We start from the raw sequence: 18,149 nt of genomic DNA on the forward strand, positions 1-18,149 counted from the left end.
GAATCAAAGGAAATCTTCCTAGGTTCTTAAATACACATGATACCAGATAGCTGGTCCCCACTTTTGCTGGGCAGCAGGTGGGCAGGCAACCCTCCCTGCTGCTTAGGGAAGATAACAGGCATTACTTCCTATTAGGACAGGCCCTGGTTATTAGCTAAAGAAGACTCACATGTAGTAATCTGGATGAAGATGATAACAGCAGCAGTATCACAGAAGGACCAAAGGTAAATTACAGCTTTGAACATAATTGCCACATAGCTACCTATTTACTCACCTTTAAAAAGCACCAGTTATGGGTGAATAATGACTTATCCATATTTAGCACTCCTTTAAATTATATTAACATATTTCCTCTTTGCGTCCAATAACTTCTCACCAGTTAGTAATAAAATGCTTTCTAGATTATTAAAAAACTGGCTAAACATTCCCTACTTAGAAATAAGTCATGTAACAACTACTGGAGAGAAGATTTTTAAAAAAGTAAATAAATAGGAGAATAAAGGGAAAAGCTACGATTAAAAAAAAAAAGAGTTAAGTCTTTAACAGAAGGAAACACGCATAGATTTGCATAGAAATTACTTAGGACTTAATTTTCCCATTATATTCTTCTTCTTTGACAGTGCTTCCAGGGATTTCAAGCACTACAACAATGATTAAAAATTCACTTGGCTGAAGCCAAAAATCACATTAGCAAAATGAAACCCCAATTTAAATAATCAAAGAGATGAACAATAGAAAAAAGATGGTGAACTGTAATCTGCAAGAATAATTAAGCTGAAATTATTTAGGCTAATACATTTACAAATGTCACAGAGAGAAAAATGGCCAGTACAATCTCAAGAAATACATAATGGCTTAAATGTTGAAAAATGTGATTTTTAAAAAAGATTGTATTTATTTATTCGTGAGAGACACAGAGAGAGGCAGGGACATAGGCAGAGGAAGAAGTAGGCTCCCTGTGGGGAGCCTGCAAGACCCTGGGATCATGACCTGAGCCAAAGGCAGACACTCAACCACTGAGCCACCCACCCAGGTGCCCCCAAATATGTGATTTTTAAGTGTTATTTTAAACTATTAAAAGTTCAATAAATTTATAGAATCTTTCATCATTAAGTAAACAACCATATTTTTATTCTTAAAAATAAAACTGGATTTGGGGATTATGATCAAAGTGTGTGTGTGTGTGTGTGTGTGTGTGTGTGTGTGTGTGTGTGTTTAAATCACTAACTTGCAGGGTATTCGAGCCAGAGAAAGAAAGAGCATGTCTGCACATAAAATGGAGGGAGGGGTAGAGGGAGAGAAGCAGACTCCCCGCTGACAAGTGGGGAGGACCCTGAGGATCATGATCTGAGCCAAAATCAAGAGTGGGTCGCTTAACCAACTGAGCCACTCACGTGCCCTAGAAAAGTTTTTTTTAAACCGTATTGTAATGTTCATCATCCAGTGTTTAATTAAAGTCTGTAGTGTTCATAACAATAATAATTTTTAAAAGTTATTTTCCAAAGTCCACAAAGTGGACTTGGTCTACTCCTGTACCAAGTTTTGTCCTACAAGCAATATTTGAAAGTGGTTCCTAGGAATGGTAAAATTTCAAATAACCACAAACTAATAAGCACTGGAAACCTGGACCTTCTCTGTTGACTGTTTCAGAACAATGAATAAAGTTATTCTGGGGGGAACCTATGCAAATTTTATGTTAAGTAACAACTGAAAAGACTCCTTCTCTGTGCCTGCATTGGCTCCGTCCAGGTGAGGCTGTCACAATGCATTTGCTTAGTGAACAAATGGTTACCTGAAACATACATCTTACTTGGGGATTCTTACCCTCCCACACTTGGTCACTGCTGTTTATAACATCTTCCACAGGATCAAGCAATCTCACAGGGATTTCCTTACTATGCGTATTGAAATTTGAAAACTTGTATTTATATAATAGGAAATTCAATGCAAGACTTTGCAAGTCAAATAGTGCAAAAGCAATTTCAATCTGTGTCTTTGTATGAAGAGATACCTACGTCCAGCAGGGCCTGCCCCACCCTGCATGCTGAGCTATTGCACGATGGGCCCCTCACACTGTCTACGCAATTCACATACGCATGCTTTCTTCATATTTTTAGGGAATCTTACCTGATTCTTGGGGGCTACAATGTGCCACACACAAGTGACTCCTGCAGGGTAATCACGGTCTGGCCAGTTGGGGGTTTTAAAAGAGCCGGAAGGTCTTTCAAGGCGTCCTCCACAATACTGATCCCCTGAAATTTTTAAGCATGGAAAAAAAATCCAAGTTTATATCCTGATACAAGTTATGGCAATGCAACCATATGGGTATAGTGGTAATAATACAGTAAATAAAGGCAATGACAGTAGCTCTTTGGAATTTGGAATAGTGGTAATAATACAGTAAATAAAGGCAATGACAGAAGCTCTTAAATTGTTTCTTAAAGTACAGTTATACAGTTTTCTACTCCCTCCCAACTCCCCACCACACAGAATGATATTTCTTGACATATCATATCAGCACAAAAGAGCATAGGAGTGAAATCAGGGCTTCTCTTCTTTCTCTCTTCTTTCTTTCTTTCTTTCTTTCTTTCTTTCTTTCTTTCTTTCTTCTTTCATTTTTTTCAATAAAGACAAAACATTTGGGCATGAACTCATTCAGAAATCATGCTAGCTCACCAAATTACACAGATTTTAAGAACCCTCAAGGCAGAAGTATTTATTAATAGGATTAAAATACATGCCCAAGGACAAAATTTGAATTAGTTGGCATAGAGAACACTCATTATCAGAAAACTTTATATGCTATACATCTTTAATAATTTTTAAGAATAATTTTTGTTTGTAAAAACATTTATAAATTTTCAGCAATAGAGAAAAGCATCAAGAAGGAAAAAAATTGCCCCAAATCCAACCACCTAAAACTAACCACAATTAATATTTGAAAACATCATCTCAGACATCTCCATGCATATATACTGAGAGGTCAATAGGAATAACATTAGAGTGAAATTTTAATACAAAGTTCTAAATTTAATTTTATTTGAATTTAACTAACAGAGAAAAACTGAATTGGAACTAATATATTCTAAATTAAAGATTTCTTTGACACAAAAGATAATCATTCTTAAAAGGCATCCCTAAGAAAATACATTATAAAAATCAAGGTTGTATAATTTCTAAAACTTTTTATTCATGGAAAATTTTAAGCATATACAAAGTAAATAGACTAATATAATGAGCCTCTATGTATGCGTCACCCGATTTCAACATTATTATCATTCTACTTTTCTTTTTATTAATACCACTATCCAATCCCTACCACCTGCTTTATTATTATTCTTATTGTTGTTTTACAGATTTCAGAGAGGTAAAGTCATGTACTGTGAAATGTACAAATCTTAGCTGTGCTAATTTTAAAAATTAATCTACTCATGTAAGTCACACTCCCATGACCACACAGAATCCATTTCCCACCAAATTCCTGTATCCCTTCTCAGTCTGCTGACTCTCCACACCACTTTTCTGAAAAACTTCGCCTTAGATTAGTTTTATTCTAGACCTTCATATAAATGGAATATGTATTGTGCATATTGTGGACTCTTCTGCGTCTGGCTTCCCTTGCCTGTTAGCACAACATCCGAGGTGCATTCCTGTTGCTATGTGCACTGGTAGTTTGTTCTTTTACGCTGCAGAGTGATTCCAGTCTGTGGGAACACAATTTGTCTACTTTTTCTTCTGTTGATATTTCATGTGGGTGTTTCCAGTTTGGGCTATTGTGAATGAAGCTGCTGTCAACAGTTTTGTACAAATCTCTTTTGGGGACATGCGTTTTCATTTTTCCTGCACAAATACCCAGGAAAGCAATTCCTGGCCAAGAGTAGATGTAGGTGTTTAACTTCAGAAGAAACTACTAATGATTTTCCCCTCAAGGTTGTAGCACTTCGTACCTCTCCAGGTATGAGCACGCTTGTTACATCACATCCTCACCAGCATTTCATGGTGTCAATTGTTTTAGCCAATCTGGTGGGTCTGTAATGGCACCTCAATGTGGTTTTAGTTTGCATTCCCTTGTTAACTAATGATACTGAGCAGCTTTTCATGTACCTATTAATCAGTCATGTGTCTTCCTTTGTGAAGAGTCCGTTCAAGTGTTTGCCCATTTTCATATTTATTGGGATCTTTATTAGTTTTAATTTTAATAATGTTTGCATGGTACATATTTTTCCATCTTTTTACATCAACCTGGTTTGTCTTTGTTTTTTGAGTGCTTCCTTGTGGACAACATACAGTTAGGCCTTGCGTTTTAAACTGTTCTAATAATCTCTGTTTTCTAACCAGAGTATTTAATCCTTGGCAATAAATGTATTTATTGATAGGCTTGGATTTAGTGCGCCATTTGCTAGTTTGCTCCATTTGTCTCACCTTTCTCTTGTTCCATCTGTTCTTTCCTGCCTTCTCGGCGTTAGTTGAAAAATTTTAGTATTCTATTTTAACCTTTTGGCTTTTAGCTCTAACTCTTGCATTTTTAATGGGTACTCTAGGGATTACAATGTGCATCTTTAATTTATCACAATCTGCTTAGAATTAATACAGTATTTCTCCATGTGTTGTATATGTGTGGGTGGGTGGGTGTGGGTGTGTGTCTACAATAGTAAAGTTCCATTTACCTTTCTTTTATCTATGCCTTTGTTCTATTATTGTCATATATATTATATCATACATTCCACAATACAGTGTTAAAGGGTTTTTTGTTGTTTTGAATAGATACATGTAAAAAAATTAAAAGAACAGAAAATAACACATGGTCTTTTATATTACCATTTCCAGGGGCCTCCAGTCCTTCCACTAACTTTGTGTTAACCGGTGGGGCCATTTCCCTTCAACTTGAGGAAGTTCCTTCAATATTTCTTGTGATGCAACAAATGTCTTCATTTCACTTTTATTTTTGAAGACTGGCTATATAGAATTCTGTGTTGACGGTTTTACTCTGCACTTTAAGAATGCTGTTCTACTGCCTTCTGGCCTCCACTGTTTCTAATTAAAAGAAAGCCATCCTTCATACCATTGTTTCCTTGTATGTGATTTGATTTTCATCAAACTGATTTTAAGTTTTTTCTCTTTATATTTAGATTTTGTAATTTTGACATTTGTCAGTGTGGCTTTATTTTTATCTATTATCCTGTTTGGGGTTTGTTGATCTTGGCTCTCTAAATTAATGTTGTTCACTAAATCTGGATAGCTTCAAGCCATTATTTCTTCAGACATTTTTCCTGTACTACTATCCCTCTCTTCTGGAACACAAATGACACGTGTTAGACCACTTGATGTTGCCTCACTGGTCACTTGGGCTCTTTTTTTTTTTTAATCTTTCTCATCCTGGTTCTTCAGATTGGGTCATTTCTGTTCAGATCCATTGACTCTTTTACCATCTCCAATCTGCTTGGAAGCCCACCAGGTAAATTTTTAAATTTCAGACTCTGTAACTTTCAGTTCTAGGATTACTTTTTATTCTTCTTTTCGTTTATAGTTTTATAGCTCTGTTTCTCTTCTGAAATTCTCAATCTGTTTCCTTACTATACATCATTTCCCTTTAAGTCCTTAAACATATTCATAATAGCTCCTTTGAAGTGCTTGTCTGCTAACTGCCACATCTGAGTTATCTTGAGATTTGTTGTTATTGACTGCTTTTTTTCTTGAATACAGATACACTTTTTTGGTTTTATCACATGAGTGGATACTGGATATTATGAATGATACATTATAGAGAAAATGATTTTTATTCTAGCAGGCATTTCACTAGACCCAAGTTCAAAGTCGATCTCCCTGGTAGTGGGCAGCAGCTGTAATCTCTGTTCACTTTCATCTTTCAGCTGATACTCTTATGCCGACCAACTGGACTCTCCTCTGCATATGAGTTTGGCTGTCAGCCAAAGATCGAGATGGATTTTATACATATATTTTGTGCCTCAATTCCTTGGTAGCTCCTGGCCAAGATTTCCTCCCAAACATCCTGGCAGTTGTGTCAGCCCCAGATCCTGTCCTTTGACATCTCAAACCATAATGCTGCGCAATAGCCCAAAGCAAGAGCAGATTAGGAAATGCCCTCAAGCAAAGGCTCCAAATTTAACAGATCTTGCCCACTGCAGTTATCTCTTCAGGGTAGAGGCTTCTACCCATAGGTGCTCTTAGGTACTGACATGGAAACACCCCAATACATAGTTTTAAGTGGAAAAAAAAAAGTTGTGAAACAATATGAATGTATGATACCACTTATATTTTTAAAAAGCTACTGCAGAAGTATATACTTGAGTGTACATAGAAATGGGAATCATCAGCCATGGCTCTAAGATGGGGCTAGAATGGAGTGAGGGGGTATATTTCTATATTTGTATGTGTATATGTGTGTATGGAAGCTTCACATTTTTACTCCAGGAATTTCTATATTTGAATTTTGATAAGAATCACATGGGCTTTTAAAAAAAAGAGACTTTTTTGAATGGTCTCTTGGTGGTTTGGTGGCATTTATTAGCTCCATTTGAGAAGAAATGCTCTTAAACTTTAGGTTAAAGGAATAAACACATCTAAAGTGCCTAGGACAGAGCCTAACACACAGTAGGCATCCAATAACCATGAGGCATTATTATTGCCTGTCATTATGTGGAAACAGTACCTCTTTCGTTTGGTTCAGCAGCAGAGAACATGGCCATGAAGCCATTCCCAGCTGTGTTGGCATCGGAAATCATCTGGACCATCATCTTGTTACCACTGGACACAAGGGCTCCAGGCCGGAACGTGCCACAAAAGCGCCCAATACGCTGGCCATTGGTGTGACCATTGTACACATCCACAAAGTCATAGCGGCACAGGTTGTCACTCTCAAGATCTATGAATCGGAAATTAAGAACTACTACTTTCCCCTCGGGAACCTGTAAAGAAAAGCACCAATTGGAAAACCATGTCATGAAAACAATAACTGAAGTCTTCACATCTAGCCAATTACTAAAGTGAGCAGATAAAAGTATTAATATGCAAGATGATGCTTTTCTTCCCTCAAATCTGAACTCAGAAAAGGGTTTTCTACCATAATGAACTCCTAATTATTTATTGTCTTTAGACAAATCCCACAGTTCATTAGGGTACACAATCTTATTCCTAGGAAGTTTATCTCAACACTAAGCCATAATTTCCTCCATATAATTCTTAACATGCTTCCCTCCTTGTTCCCTGAACGGATAGAAAAAATGGCTAGAAAAGCATTGGCAAGATTCTAACAAAAGCCCCATTTCTTTTCCAGTTCCCACCATCTTTTAATTTATTCATCCAAGTATTTGGTCATAAAGTCTCAATCAGATTTGCTTTACCTTTTCAACTAGATGAGATCCCTCACTGAATGGCATAAGAACTTCTTTTTACAGATAACAAAAGTCAGTGATTTAAAAGACCAAACAAACACATCACTAACAAAAGTGGTTGGTTCATATTCACTTTAAGTAATTATCTCATACTCACGGGTCAACAGATGCTTTAACATAAATACGGCTTCCTGTATTGATGAGTTCAGTGCCATAGTTTTTTTTTTTTTTTCCTGTGACAAACTGAAGTGTTTCAGTGCTATTTGCCTTTTGCATCAAAGACATACACACCCCATGGCAAAAACTGTAGTACGGTAGTCTCAAAAGGATATTTTGTCTTTGTCATGGCTTTATCCTAATTGTGAAGAGCTTATCTTAAAGAGTGTGAATATTAGAAGTTCCTAAACCACACAGTCTATGAAGCTGATAGCAGAAAATGCTATTTAATTTCTAAACATTCTTACTGAGATATCTCTTGTAGAACTCCTCTGGGTTTTTTGGTTTTAATTTTTTTTTTTTTTTTTGCATGCAATCTCTAGTTAGCCTATGATCAGAAAATTACAAAAATGTGATCCTACATCTGTAATCTTAAATATAAGCAATCTATCAATCACTGAAAATTTTGCAGCCAAAAAAAATATCCTAAACTATAGATTTAATGTGGATTGTCCTGCGTGAAGAGTGACTGCGTAAATGTATGGATAAACTGTGTGGAGGGTAATTCAGAGCTCTGAGACTCTTCCACCCCACAGAGTGAGTGAAAAAGGGAAGCAGAAGGATTGACCCCTGGGGCACTCTGATGTCCTCAGGTCTTCCAGATAAGGTCAAACCAAGACATAGACTGAGTCAGAAAGTAGGAAGCAATCAGAAGGGCGTGGTACCCAGAAGCCCAGTGAAAGGAGTGTGTTCAGGAGGAAGCACTAGTCAGCTGAGTCAGTTGTGAGAAACAGCCACAGAGTCACTGGTGACTCTGACAAAGCTGTTTTAGTGGAGTAGCAGGGATAAAGCCTGACAAGAGAAGGATCAAGAGATAATGGGTGAGAAGAATTGGTGGTAATGAACAGGGACAAATTTTTCAAGTTTTGTTGGAAAGATGAACAGAGTAATATGTGGGTGGCTGGAAAGGGGGGCAGGGGGCCAAGGCAAGATAGTTAAAATGGACTATATTAAGGCTCATTTGCGTGACAATTGGAATAATTCCACAGAGAGGGCAAAACTGATAAAATAGGAGACAGGGATTGTTGCTGGAGAAATGTCATTGGGAAGATTTGCTCTAAGGCACAGACTGGGGGCGGGGGGACAGGGGGATGGAGATATGCTGTACATATTCTCCAGCCTGGGCATCCTTGAGTTTCTGGGTAAGGAAGAAGAGAAGGGGGAGAAAAAGAAAAACAAAAACACACAGCAAGGAGCCTGGACCACTCTGCCTAGTGAGAGGAGGGAAGGCTGGGGCAGGTCGGGCTGTAGTACCCTACAGATGAAAGCAAGGTCAGCAGCAGCAAACATGCATGTGAGACGAGCTATGAGGAGTCTGAAAACAGAGGAGAGGTGTGTAAATGGATTAAGGGAGTGTAGCAGGAGTGTCAGGAGTGCTGAGGGCCTGCTTGAGGTAAAACAAAGTGAGGCCTCTCTGCATGGTTGTAGTTCTCCCCAGCCATGTGCAGCCCCCGCCGCCCCCCCTTCCCTGGGTGGAGGTGCAGGGCAGATGGAGGGTTGGATTTAAGCAGCAGGGGGTGAGAGACTGGGAGAGTGGCATACAGTGTGCCAAGCAAGGACTATGGAGAAAAAGGGGGCCAAGAGAGTTGAGGACATATGCAGAGAAGTGACCATAATGAAGGACCATGGAATCTAAGCTGGGTAAGGACAGAAATCTCGAATCAGTAGTATGAGGTACTACAGTAACAACCTAGATTGTGGTGGAGACAAGATAATGACCATGGAAGTGGGTGGTGGAGGAACAAGGAAGAGTGCTGAAGACCGTGACAGTAAGCCAGGGCTAAAATTTACAGGAAATGAGCAGGACTGTCCTGGGGTCTTTCTGCAACAAGAAGAGCAGAGGGGCAAAGGAGGGCAAGGTCCTGTTTCACTGGTAAGTTCTCAGTTCTTTGGCACTAAGAAAGTTCTGTTGATTCCTTTCTGTGGTCAAGGTGGATGCTCGTTTCCAATGGGATAAGTCAACATACGTTCAGCAACAGAAACAAGGTTACATCATTGAGATTTTGAACACATGTTGATCCCAACAACATCCCCTGGCAAAAACTCTTTTGAAGGAAGGATGCAGAGATCTCTATCAGTTGTGGGTCTACTGTAACAAGAAACAAATGCCATCTTGCACTGAAGGCCAAAGAGCAATCTACTGCAGGTGAGATGCATGCTGCAGGGAGCCCTGTCACAAAAACACAACTGTTCTTCATTTTCTTTTTTTTTCTTGTTTTTTGTTGTTGTTGTTGTTGTTGTTGTTCTTCATTTTCATGTGAGCAATCAAGATTTCCTGGTGCCCTGTGATGTGAACTTTGCTTAGAGTTCCTAGACGGTCATTTTTTTAAAAAAGATTTTATTTCTTTATTCATGAGAGACACGCAGAGAAAGACAGAGACATAGGCAGATGGAGAAGCAAGCTAACTACAGGAAGCCCTAGGCTTCCCTAGGATGCAGAACTCGATCCCAGGACCCCAGGATCAAGCCCTGAGCCAAAGGCAGATGTTCAACCACTAAGCCACCCAGGCGTCCCCTGGATGGTCATTCTAAAGGACTTTGTAAAGCATATTCTCCAACGTTGACCCCTCCACTTGACGAATCTATAGTCTGTACTTGATTTTTCTTTGTTAAGATTATATATAGAGAGAGTAATAAACACCTGGCTACCAGCCATCTGGAATTAATTATTGTTAACATTTTGTCAAGACATTTTTAGAGTCTCCTTTGATAAAATAAATACAAATTTTCAGAAAAAATGAGGTTTGTTGTCCCCATCCCAAGCCCTGTCTTCCTCTTCTTTCTCAGAAGCAACCATTGTCATAAATTTAGTGGGTTTCCTTCTGTGCCATTCAAAATACTTTTATATAAATGTATATGTATCCATGCAAAATCCAGTTATATTGGTGTCTGTTTTAAAAATTAATGTAAATTGGATAATGCTGCACATATTCTCCAGCCTGGGCATCCTTGAGTTTTCTGAGTAAGGAAGAAGAGAAGGGGGAGAAAGAAATAAAAACAAAAACACACAGGGGGCGCCTGGGTGGCTCAGTCAGCTAAGCAGCCAACTCCTGATTTTGGCTCAAGTCATGATCTCTGGGTCCTGGGATTGAGCCCCACATAGGGCTCCACTCAGCAGGGAGTCTGCTTCAGGATTCTCTCCCTATCCTTCCCTCCACTCATGTGCTCTCTCTTCCTCTAAAATAAATAAACCTTAAAAAACAAAAACTCACAGGCCCTTCACAAGTTACTCCTTCCACCTAGAATGCTTTTCCATTTCTGCCCTTCTCTTGCTTGCGTTGAGGGCCTCAGTTTCAAGGTCACCTCTTCTGGGAGGCATTCCCAGACCCCAGCTCCTCCTCCCAAGATGGGCTCTGCTTAGTTAGCAGCCTGCCCCTCAGGTCTCTGAACATGGGATCGCTCAACCCACCTACTTCCTGTCTATTTTCCCTCAAAGATGAAGGCAAGGCTCCCTCCTGCCTCGGTCACTGCTACAACCCAGCCTCTGGACATTGCATGGCCAAGCAGAGGGGCATCATGAAGATTTGTTAAGTGAATTAGTCTGCCAGGAGCTAAATGGAATACCAGCTTCTTTGCACAAACCCTGGACAAGGGACCTACTGGGCAGCTCTACCTCATGCATTCTAGTATCTCCGACCGTCACCGGCAGCAGAGTTCCAGGAGGCTGCTCTCCTTTCTAGGTCATTCTTGACAAAAAGAAAGAAGATGCATATCTTTTGGGAAACCTTATATTTCAAATCTCCTGTAATGCTAATACTTAATGCAGAAACTCCACTAAGATGCTTTTTTTTTTGGTGGCAATGAGGAAAAAGCTGTTTTGTGAGATTATATTGGCCAGGGGATTCATTATCTCCCCGTGGAAAAACAATTCTATACTCATATTTTTTCCTGTCAACAGCTGAGTCCTGTGTGGGCCAAAGCCTTGTGCTGCAACAATGACCTCAGCTCACCCCATAGCCCCTGGGATGTCCTTACTGTCACAGGCAAAAGTGCCAAGTCTCTTGATGCCCATGCCAGAGCTGCTGCCAGAGAATGAACAGGGGAACTGCGTTTTAAGCTGATGGTTTGCATTTTCAGGATACTGTGATCAAAATGCAAATATGAGGGCAGCTTCTTTTGTATGGAGTAGATTTCTATAGAAATGGTAACTCTCCTTTGTGTCTGCAGCTTTTCTTCCTCCTAAGGGATCATTTACTAATTTGAGCAAAAAGATCTGTTTCTGCAGCAGGTCTGATTTTTTAAAAAGCCATCGTTTTAATCCTCTAAGATTTTCCTCTTCCACAAACAGACCTTTGGAAAGGCATGCTCTATGTTTTATTTACATAAAGTTCAAGAGGCACAGCAGCTCAGTGTCATCTCACATATATCCCCAAATGTAATCCAGAGAAATTTATGCACAAACTATGCACAAATATTTGGCTATATTTCAAGAAGGGGATAAATCAGAAGCTTACAAAATCTTATTTATGTATAGTCTGTATATTTAAGTACCCTGTATATTTAAATATTTGAAGAAGGAATCTTGTAAATGTTTGGGAAATAAAACATACATCTTGATTAATGGAAATAACATGGTATTTGGGGGGAAGAGGATTGGTAATTTCACCAAAAAAAACCATTACACTCTCAGGTCTGGAAGAAGGGAGGAAATCACCACCTCAAGCCCAACCTAGCAGCATTAGCGGACATTAGGTTACACTCCTCTGCCGTAAACGGCCCCAACCTTTCCCACTGTGTTTGGAATAAAATTCTCACTCATTCTACACACTTAGCGTATTTCACATATCAGATATTTTTTATTTTTCTAAGCACTTTCCACACTACTTCATTTAATCCTTTACAGGAACCCTATAAAGTTGATATTAGCCCAGTTTTACAGGTTACAGGTGAGGAAACTGAGGCACAGAGAAGTTAAAGCCCTGCATGATATGGCCCCTAACTACCTGATCTTTCCCTCTCATACAACAATTTGGCTGTTCAAGGAACCCTCCAAACTGCTTTTCCACCTCAGGACCTTTGCACAGTTTGGTCCCTCTGCTTCACACAGTCTCCTCTCTGATATTCATGTGTCTTCCTCTACATCATTTAGGTCTCAGCTCAAGTGTTGCCTTTCCACAGAGGCCTATCCTGAGCCCTTCAGTTGCTTTACATCATGGAGATCACATAACCATGTTATTTCTTTATAGATTATTTATCATCTGTCTCTCCACCAGAACAGAAGATCCAGGGATCTTAGCTTGTTGATAGTAAGTCCAATGCCTGGCTATTACAAGAGTTCAAAAAGTAGTTATTGAATAAATAGTTGAGATCCTTATAATCTCAATTAAAAAAATAGTGTAGGCCACAACCTCTATTACTAGCACATACATTTATATAACAATGTAAACTCACAGATACAAGGCAAGCAGTATTAGTGCCCTTATAGGAAGTTAGAAACCGCTCAGAGTGGTTATATGACTTACCTAAAGCCCCCCAGCAAATCAGTAGCAAAGTCTATCTCTGACTTCTACCCAACTCTGCTTTCCATGGCCTGACTGTGGCAGACTGAGGAGATTGCTCAGCAAACTTGTTTTCTCTGCCTGGGCACACAGGAAGTCACCATTTTCCAGCCTCCAATGCAATTAGGTTGGGGCCACTGACTGGGTCCTAGTCAATGGCATGTAGGTAAAACTGATGTTGGGATGCCTGGGTGGCTCAGTGGCTGAGTATCTGCCTTTGGCTCAGGGTGTGATCCGGGGTCCTGGGATTGAGTCCCCCATTGGGCTTCCCATGTCTCTGCCTCTGTGTGTGTGTGTGTGTCTCATGAATAAATAAATAAAATCTTTATTTTTTTAAAGATTTTATTTATTTATTCATGAGACACATACACACACAGAGAGAGAGAGAGAGAGAGAGAGGCAGAGATACAGGCAGAGGGAGAAGCAGGCTCCATGCAGGGAGCCCGACATGGAACTCGATCCCAGGTCTTCAGGATCACACCCTGGGCTGAAGGCGGCACTAAACCACTGAGCCACCCGAGCTGCCCAAATAAAATCTTAAAAAAAACAAACAGTGACGTACCTACTTCTAGGCTTAGCCATAGAATGTCCAGTGCATCCTTTTGGAGTTCTCTTTTTGCTCTAAGGAGGAAATTCAACAGAGGAAACAGGAACATTCTAGGAGACAGCAGAGCCACAGAGGAGTTAATGCTCCAAGGACAGCTGCCCAGGAGAGCCATTCATCTACACTGGACTGAGAAGTAAGCTATAAATAACCATTTGTTGGGTTAAGCCTCTGAGATTTGGGGGGCAGTTTGCTACAGCTCTGCACTTTGTTTTAACAACTCTAATTAACAAATGGATAGTGACATTCATCTGTTGTCCTTATCCAGCAGCTTCATATTGCTGCATTTAAATTATATATGAATCAATGCTGTAATATAGTCCTCAAAAGAGCAGACAGTCTCAGACTGTGTGAATAGCAGAGAACGCAGGAGATGTGGAGCAATCACAGAGTAAACTCATCATCACTGAGGTGCATCTGTAATTTCAATGGCCGCTGCAAAAGTGTAACTAGTAGCTCGAGCATCACTACCATGACCCTCTGAGTTCTCTAACTGTAGATGGTCAGCTGGGGTGAGACGGCGATTAGCAGCCATGAGTACTTTTTTTTTTTTTTTTTTTGCTATGAGTACTTCTTGAGCTGAGAAAAGAAACAGACCTTTTGGCCAAAGACTTGGCCGAGAAATGAATAAGAAGCTGGTCTTCCGATTATGCTTCTTTGGCAAATGCTCTTTAATGGTGAAGAAGAAAATGTCAGGGGGGTAGTAGATTGTGGCTGATGGTGACACCACCCAGCATTGTGAGGGCTAACAGAACTCAGTCTGCCAAGAGAAAACACAGATGGAAAAAACTTAAAGGAATACTAAAGCAGAATCCAGAGCAACAGGAACCCTGAGGTAGTTGCAGCCAGGATGAGGGGATAAGCAATTGTGCAAAATGCTATGGTTTAGGTTTTGGTTCAGGGAGGACATAAAGTTTATTTTTTAAAAAGATTATTTATTTATTTACTTATTTGAAGAGAGACAGAGAGCATACAAGCAGAGGGAATGCAGGGAAAGGGAGAAGTGGGCTCCCTGCTCAGTGGGACTTGATCCCAGTGGGATCATGACCTGAGCTGAAGGCAGATGCTTAACCGACTGAGCCACCCAGGCACCCAGACATAAAGTTTAAACATAGGGCCCAGTAGTCTTCCCTTGTCCATGAGGCATATGGTCCAAGACCCCCAGTGGATACCTGAAACATCAGATAGTACAGAACCTTATACACATTATGTTTTTCCCTACACATACATACCTATGATAAAGTTTAATTTATAAACTAGGCACAGTAAGGCATTAACAACAAAAATTCATAATAAAATAGAATATGTATAATAATAAGCTGCAATAAAAGTTATGTGAATGTGGTCTTTCTCAAAATATTTTATTTTATTCATCCTTTCTCTTCTTACAATGATGTGAGAGGATAAAATGCCTACAAGATGAAGTGCAGGGAATGATGCAGACGGTGTGGCATGGTATTAGGCTACCATCACCTGCTCTTGGACCATGGCTGACTGAGGGTAAATGAAACCATAGAAAGCAAAAGTGCTGATAAGGTGGCACTACTGTGCGCTCTTCACAGAGGTGCACCTGTTGGTTTTCCTGTGGCTGCTATCACTAGGACCCTGCTATGGATGTAAGTGATGACAAATCTGAGCAAGTCATGCACTCATCATCAACTTTCTTGAAAACTGGAAAATCACTACTTGATTTTTTTTTAAAGATTTATTTATTTATTTGTTTGTTTGTTTGTTTATTTATGACAGACAGAGAGAGAGAGAGAGAGAGAGAGAGGCAGACACAGGAGGAGGGAGAAGCAGGCTCCATGCCGGGAGCCCGACGCGGGACTCGATTCCCAGGACTCCAGGATCACGTCCTGGGCCAAAGGCAGGCGCCAAACCGCTGAGCCACCCAGGGATCCCCCTACTACTTGATTTTTATTAAACATGAGCTCTCTAGCTGTTTGTTCCTGAAAGGGCTTACTACAAAATGAAAAAGCATTACCAGACAATAATATTTTTAAAAGCACTACCACACAGTAAAATAAATATTTATAAAACAAAGAGCTGTAAATTTATACCAAGCAATAAGTAACAAAACCACTGTAGCAAGAGAAGTCAGACTATTCCACAGCAGGGTAGCTCAGCTTCCATTTCCCAGAATGTATTTCTTGTACAACAAACCTATACTTCTGATGTTGTCCAAGGAATCAGCCAACTGGTAGCCTGGTGGCTTCGAGTGTCTCCCTGACCAGCAAGCAAACCACAGCACCAGTACCACGCGGCTGACAGGAACGGCATCAAATACTTGTCCCTGCTCCTCCCAAGACAGGGAAGGGGTAGTTGAACCTCATGGCAAATGGCCAAGCTGTTTGACATGATTAATGTGTGTCTTAAATGCTGTCCTTGAAAGGTGCTAGTCGTGTCAAGTGTTAGTTGTCTTTCACACTTAACCACATGTTGAAGACAGACCTCTGGGCACTCATATGTGTGTGATACACTTCTAGACAAGACAACAGCAGAAGATGCAAGTTCAATGTGAGCTCTACCGACCACATCCTAGATTATTTTAAAGGAACTAGTATTTTTTTTTTTAAATCATGAAAAATCCAGGACAAATGGTAAATCATATGAGATGCCCTGAATGACAGGTACCTATGGGAATGGTCCAGGATTAATGAGGACATACGGCCACCCTGGCTTTAGGACACCTAGGCCTATCTTCTAAAGTTTAGAGTCCTCCCACTGCGTTTCCAAAATAATAGATTAACTAAATGAATAGCTGCTGAATGAAAAGAAGGGTGAAAGAAGAACAGAATGGCTTCCTGTTTCCTGCAGAATAAAGTCCAAACTCTAGAATAATGGTATGCAAGGCCCACCCGAGTCTGGCATGCTAGTCTCCTCTTCTCCCTCAGCCCTTTATATCTTGGGTCTGAATCTACTCATCCACAAACACACCCAGTGCCTCTTTCCTTTCCCACTTCTATGAGATCACATATACGTTCCACACCTGGAATCCTTTCTCCCCATCTATCAACTGCCACCCCAATTTCAAAGTCTTGGCCAAATGCACCTTCTGTAGGAACCCACCACCCTCCGGCCTCTCAACCAGCATCCAGACTCAGGGGGACATTATCTTTCCTCTTCCATCTCCCACAGCCACTATTATACTGTTCTCCCCCTTGATTTTGGTGGACTCCTCAGCATCTACAGGGCCTGGAGGGCCTCCCGGGCTCTGGGCATATTCCTTGCCTTGTAGTGGATGTGAAGCTTTCACGGGTAGGACTATTCCATTCTGATTTATCTATGTCTAACTAAATCCACATGCAGCTGAGGACCAGGATGGAGATGGGCAAAAGTCTTCTATCTTGATTTTATATATTTTAATCTCTGATCTGTGAATAGTTTGAGGATTTTCTAGGCCATTTGATTATTTCTTCTGCAAATCATCAAATATTAATTAAATACTGTGCTGGTGGCACAGCAACATATACCAGCTAGGATAAAACATAAACTCCAAAAGTCCATGTGACCCAAAAACTTGGAAGTGAGTGTCTCCCTGGGGCAAGTCAGGGCTTCACTGAGATGAATAAGACATGGCACCAGAAGTCTATAAAACCACCCATCCCAAGCAGTCTGCTTTGCTCTCTCTCAATCTATACATATAGGATGATAATTTCTTCAAAGTAAGGATATACATTTCTTTTTTCTTCAGTTGTGTTTCATGATATGATAGAAGACTGAAGATAGATCTTAGAAATTTGATCTAGCCGATTTCTTCAGCTTTCAAAAAAATGGAAAAAAAGGACTTACGTCATTTAGGAATATTCTTTCAGTTGTCCAGAAGTTGTCAACATGAGTTGATCCAGAACAATATAAACATGATTGGTGGAGATTCTTGAAGAAAAAGTATCTCTACTCTAAGCCACTGGTATGTGTTGTCTGACAGCTAGGCTTAAGGATAACAGACACAAAAACCAGGGGAGCCCTTTGCTAGCGAGGGGCCTTTTTGTCATACAACACCCATGTTTTCTTCTTAATGACACATGAATATAATTTTTTTGAAAAGCTTTTATAGGCTGAAACTGATTTCTATGCAATACCCAAAGGAAAACTCTGAAATGACATTTTCAAGAAAATACTTTTGTAATCTGTAATTTCAACCGAGAAATCTGCAATGGATCAAGAACACAAGATTATACACAAAATTATTTTACTAGGAATGAAACAGAAAGCCCTTCCCATCTGGGATAAGAAGAATCACAGTAAGGTAATCAACATATTTAAAACAAACTAGATGCAAATGAGCAGCCAATGCTCTCCTGAATGAGTAAGAGACAAGTGTTTACATGGTAGCATTACGTTGCTAAAAGCTGGAACTAAAGTTGTTTTTAAACCCAATTTTTTTAATAAGAAAAAAATTATGTGTATAGTTTAAAATCTAAAATAGCACTACAAGATTTTAACGAAAAATGAGTCCTTACTCTATTCCCACTCCTC

At 39.9% G+C, this 18,149-nt stretch overlaps 2 protein-coding genes across 3 annotated transcripts in view; one reads left to right on the forward strand and one right to left on the reverse strand.

Moving 5' to 3' along the window:
* Positions 1-12,129, forward strand: part of TRPC1 (transient receptor potential cation channel subfamily C member 1) — a 107,357-nt gene extending 95,228 nt beyond the window's left edge. Inside the window, exons 15-16 of the transcript XR_007405336.1 lie at positions 9,500-9,714; positions 11,005-12,129. The gene's annotated coding sequence lies outside the window, so the exon portion shown is untranslated. The remainder of the gene's footprint in view (positions 1-9,499; positions 9,715-11,004) is intronic.
* The window catches only part of PCOLCE2 (procollagen C-endopeptidase enhancer 2), a 64,105-nt gene that overhangs the window by 21,044 nt on the left and 24,912 nt on the right, over positions 1-18,149 (reverse strand). For both annotated transcript variants that reach the window (XR_003137445.3, XM_025449015.3), the window contains exons 3-4: positions 6,671-6,926; positions 2,128-2,252 (exon numbers count right to left, since the gene is read on the reverse strand). Coding sequence is in view for 1 of the 2 variants with exons in the window: in XM_025449015.3 (XP_025304800.3) it covers positions 2,128-2,252; positions 6,671-6,926 (381 nt within the window). In the remaining variant the exon portion in view is untranslated. The remainder of the gene's footprint in view (positions 1-2,127; positions 2,253-6,670; positions 6,927-18,149) is intronic.

This window comes from Canis lupus, chromosome 23 (assembly GCF_003254725.2).
Source record: "Canis lupus dingo isolate Sandy chromosome 23, ASM325472v2, whole genome shotgun sequence".
NCBI classification, from domain to species: domain Eukaryota; kingdom Metazoa; phylum Chordata; class Mammalia; order Carnivora; family Canidae; genus Canis; species Canis lupus.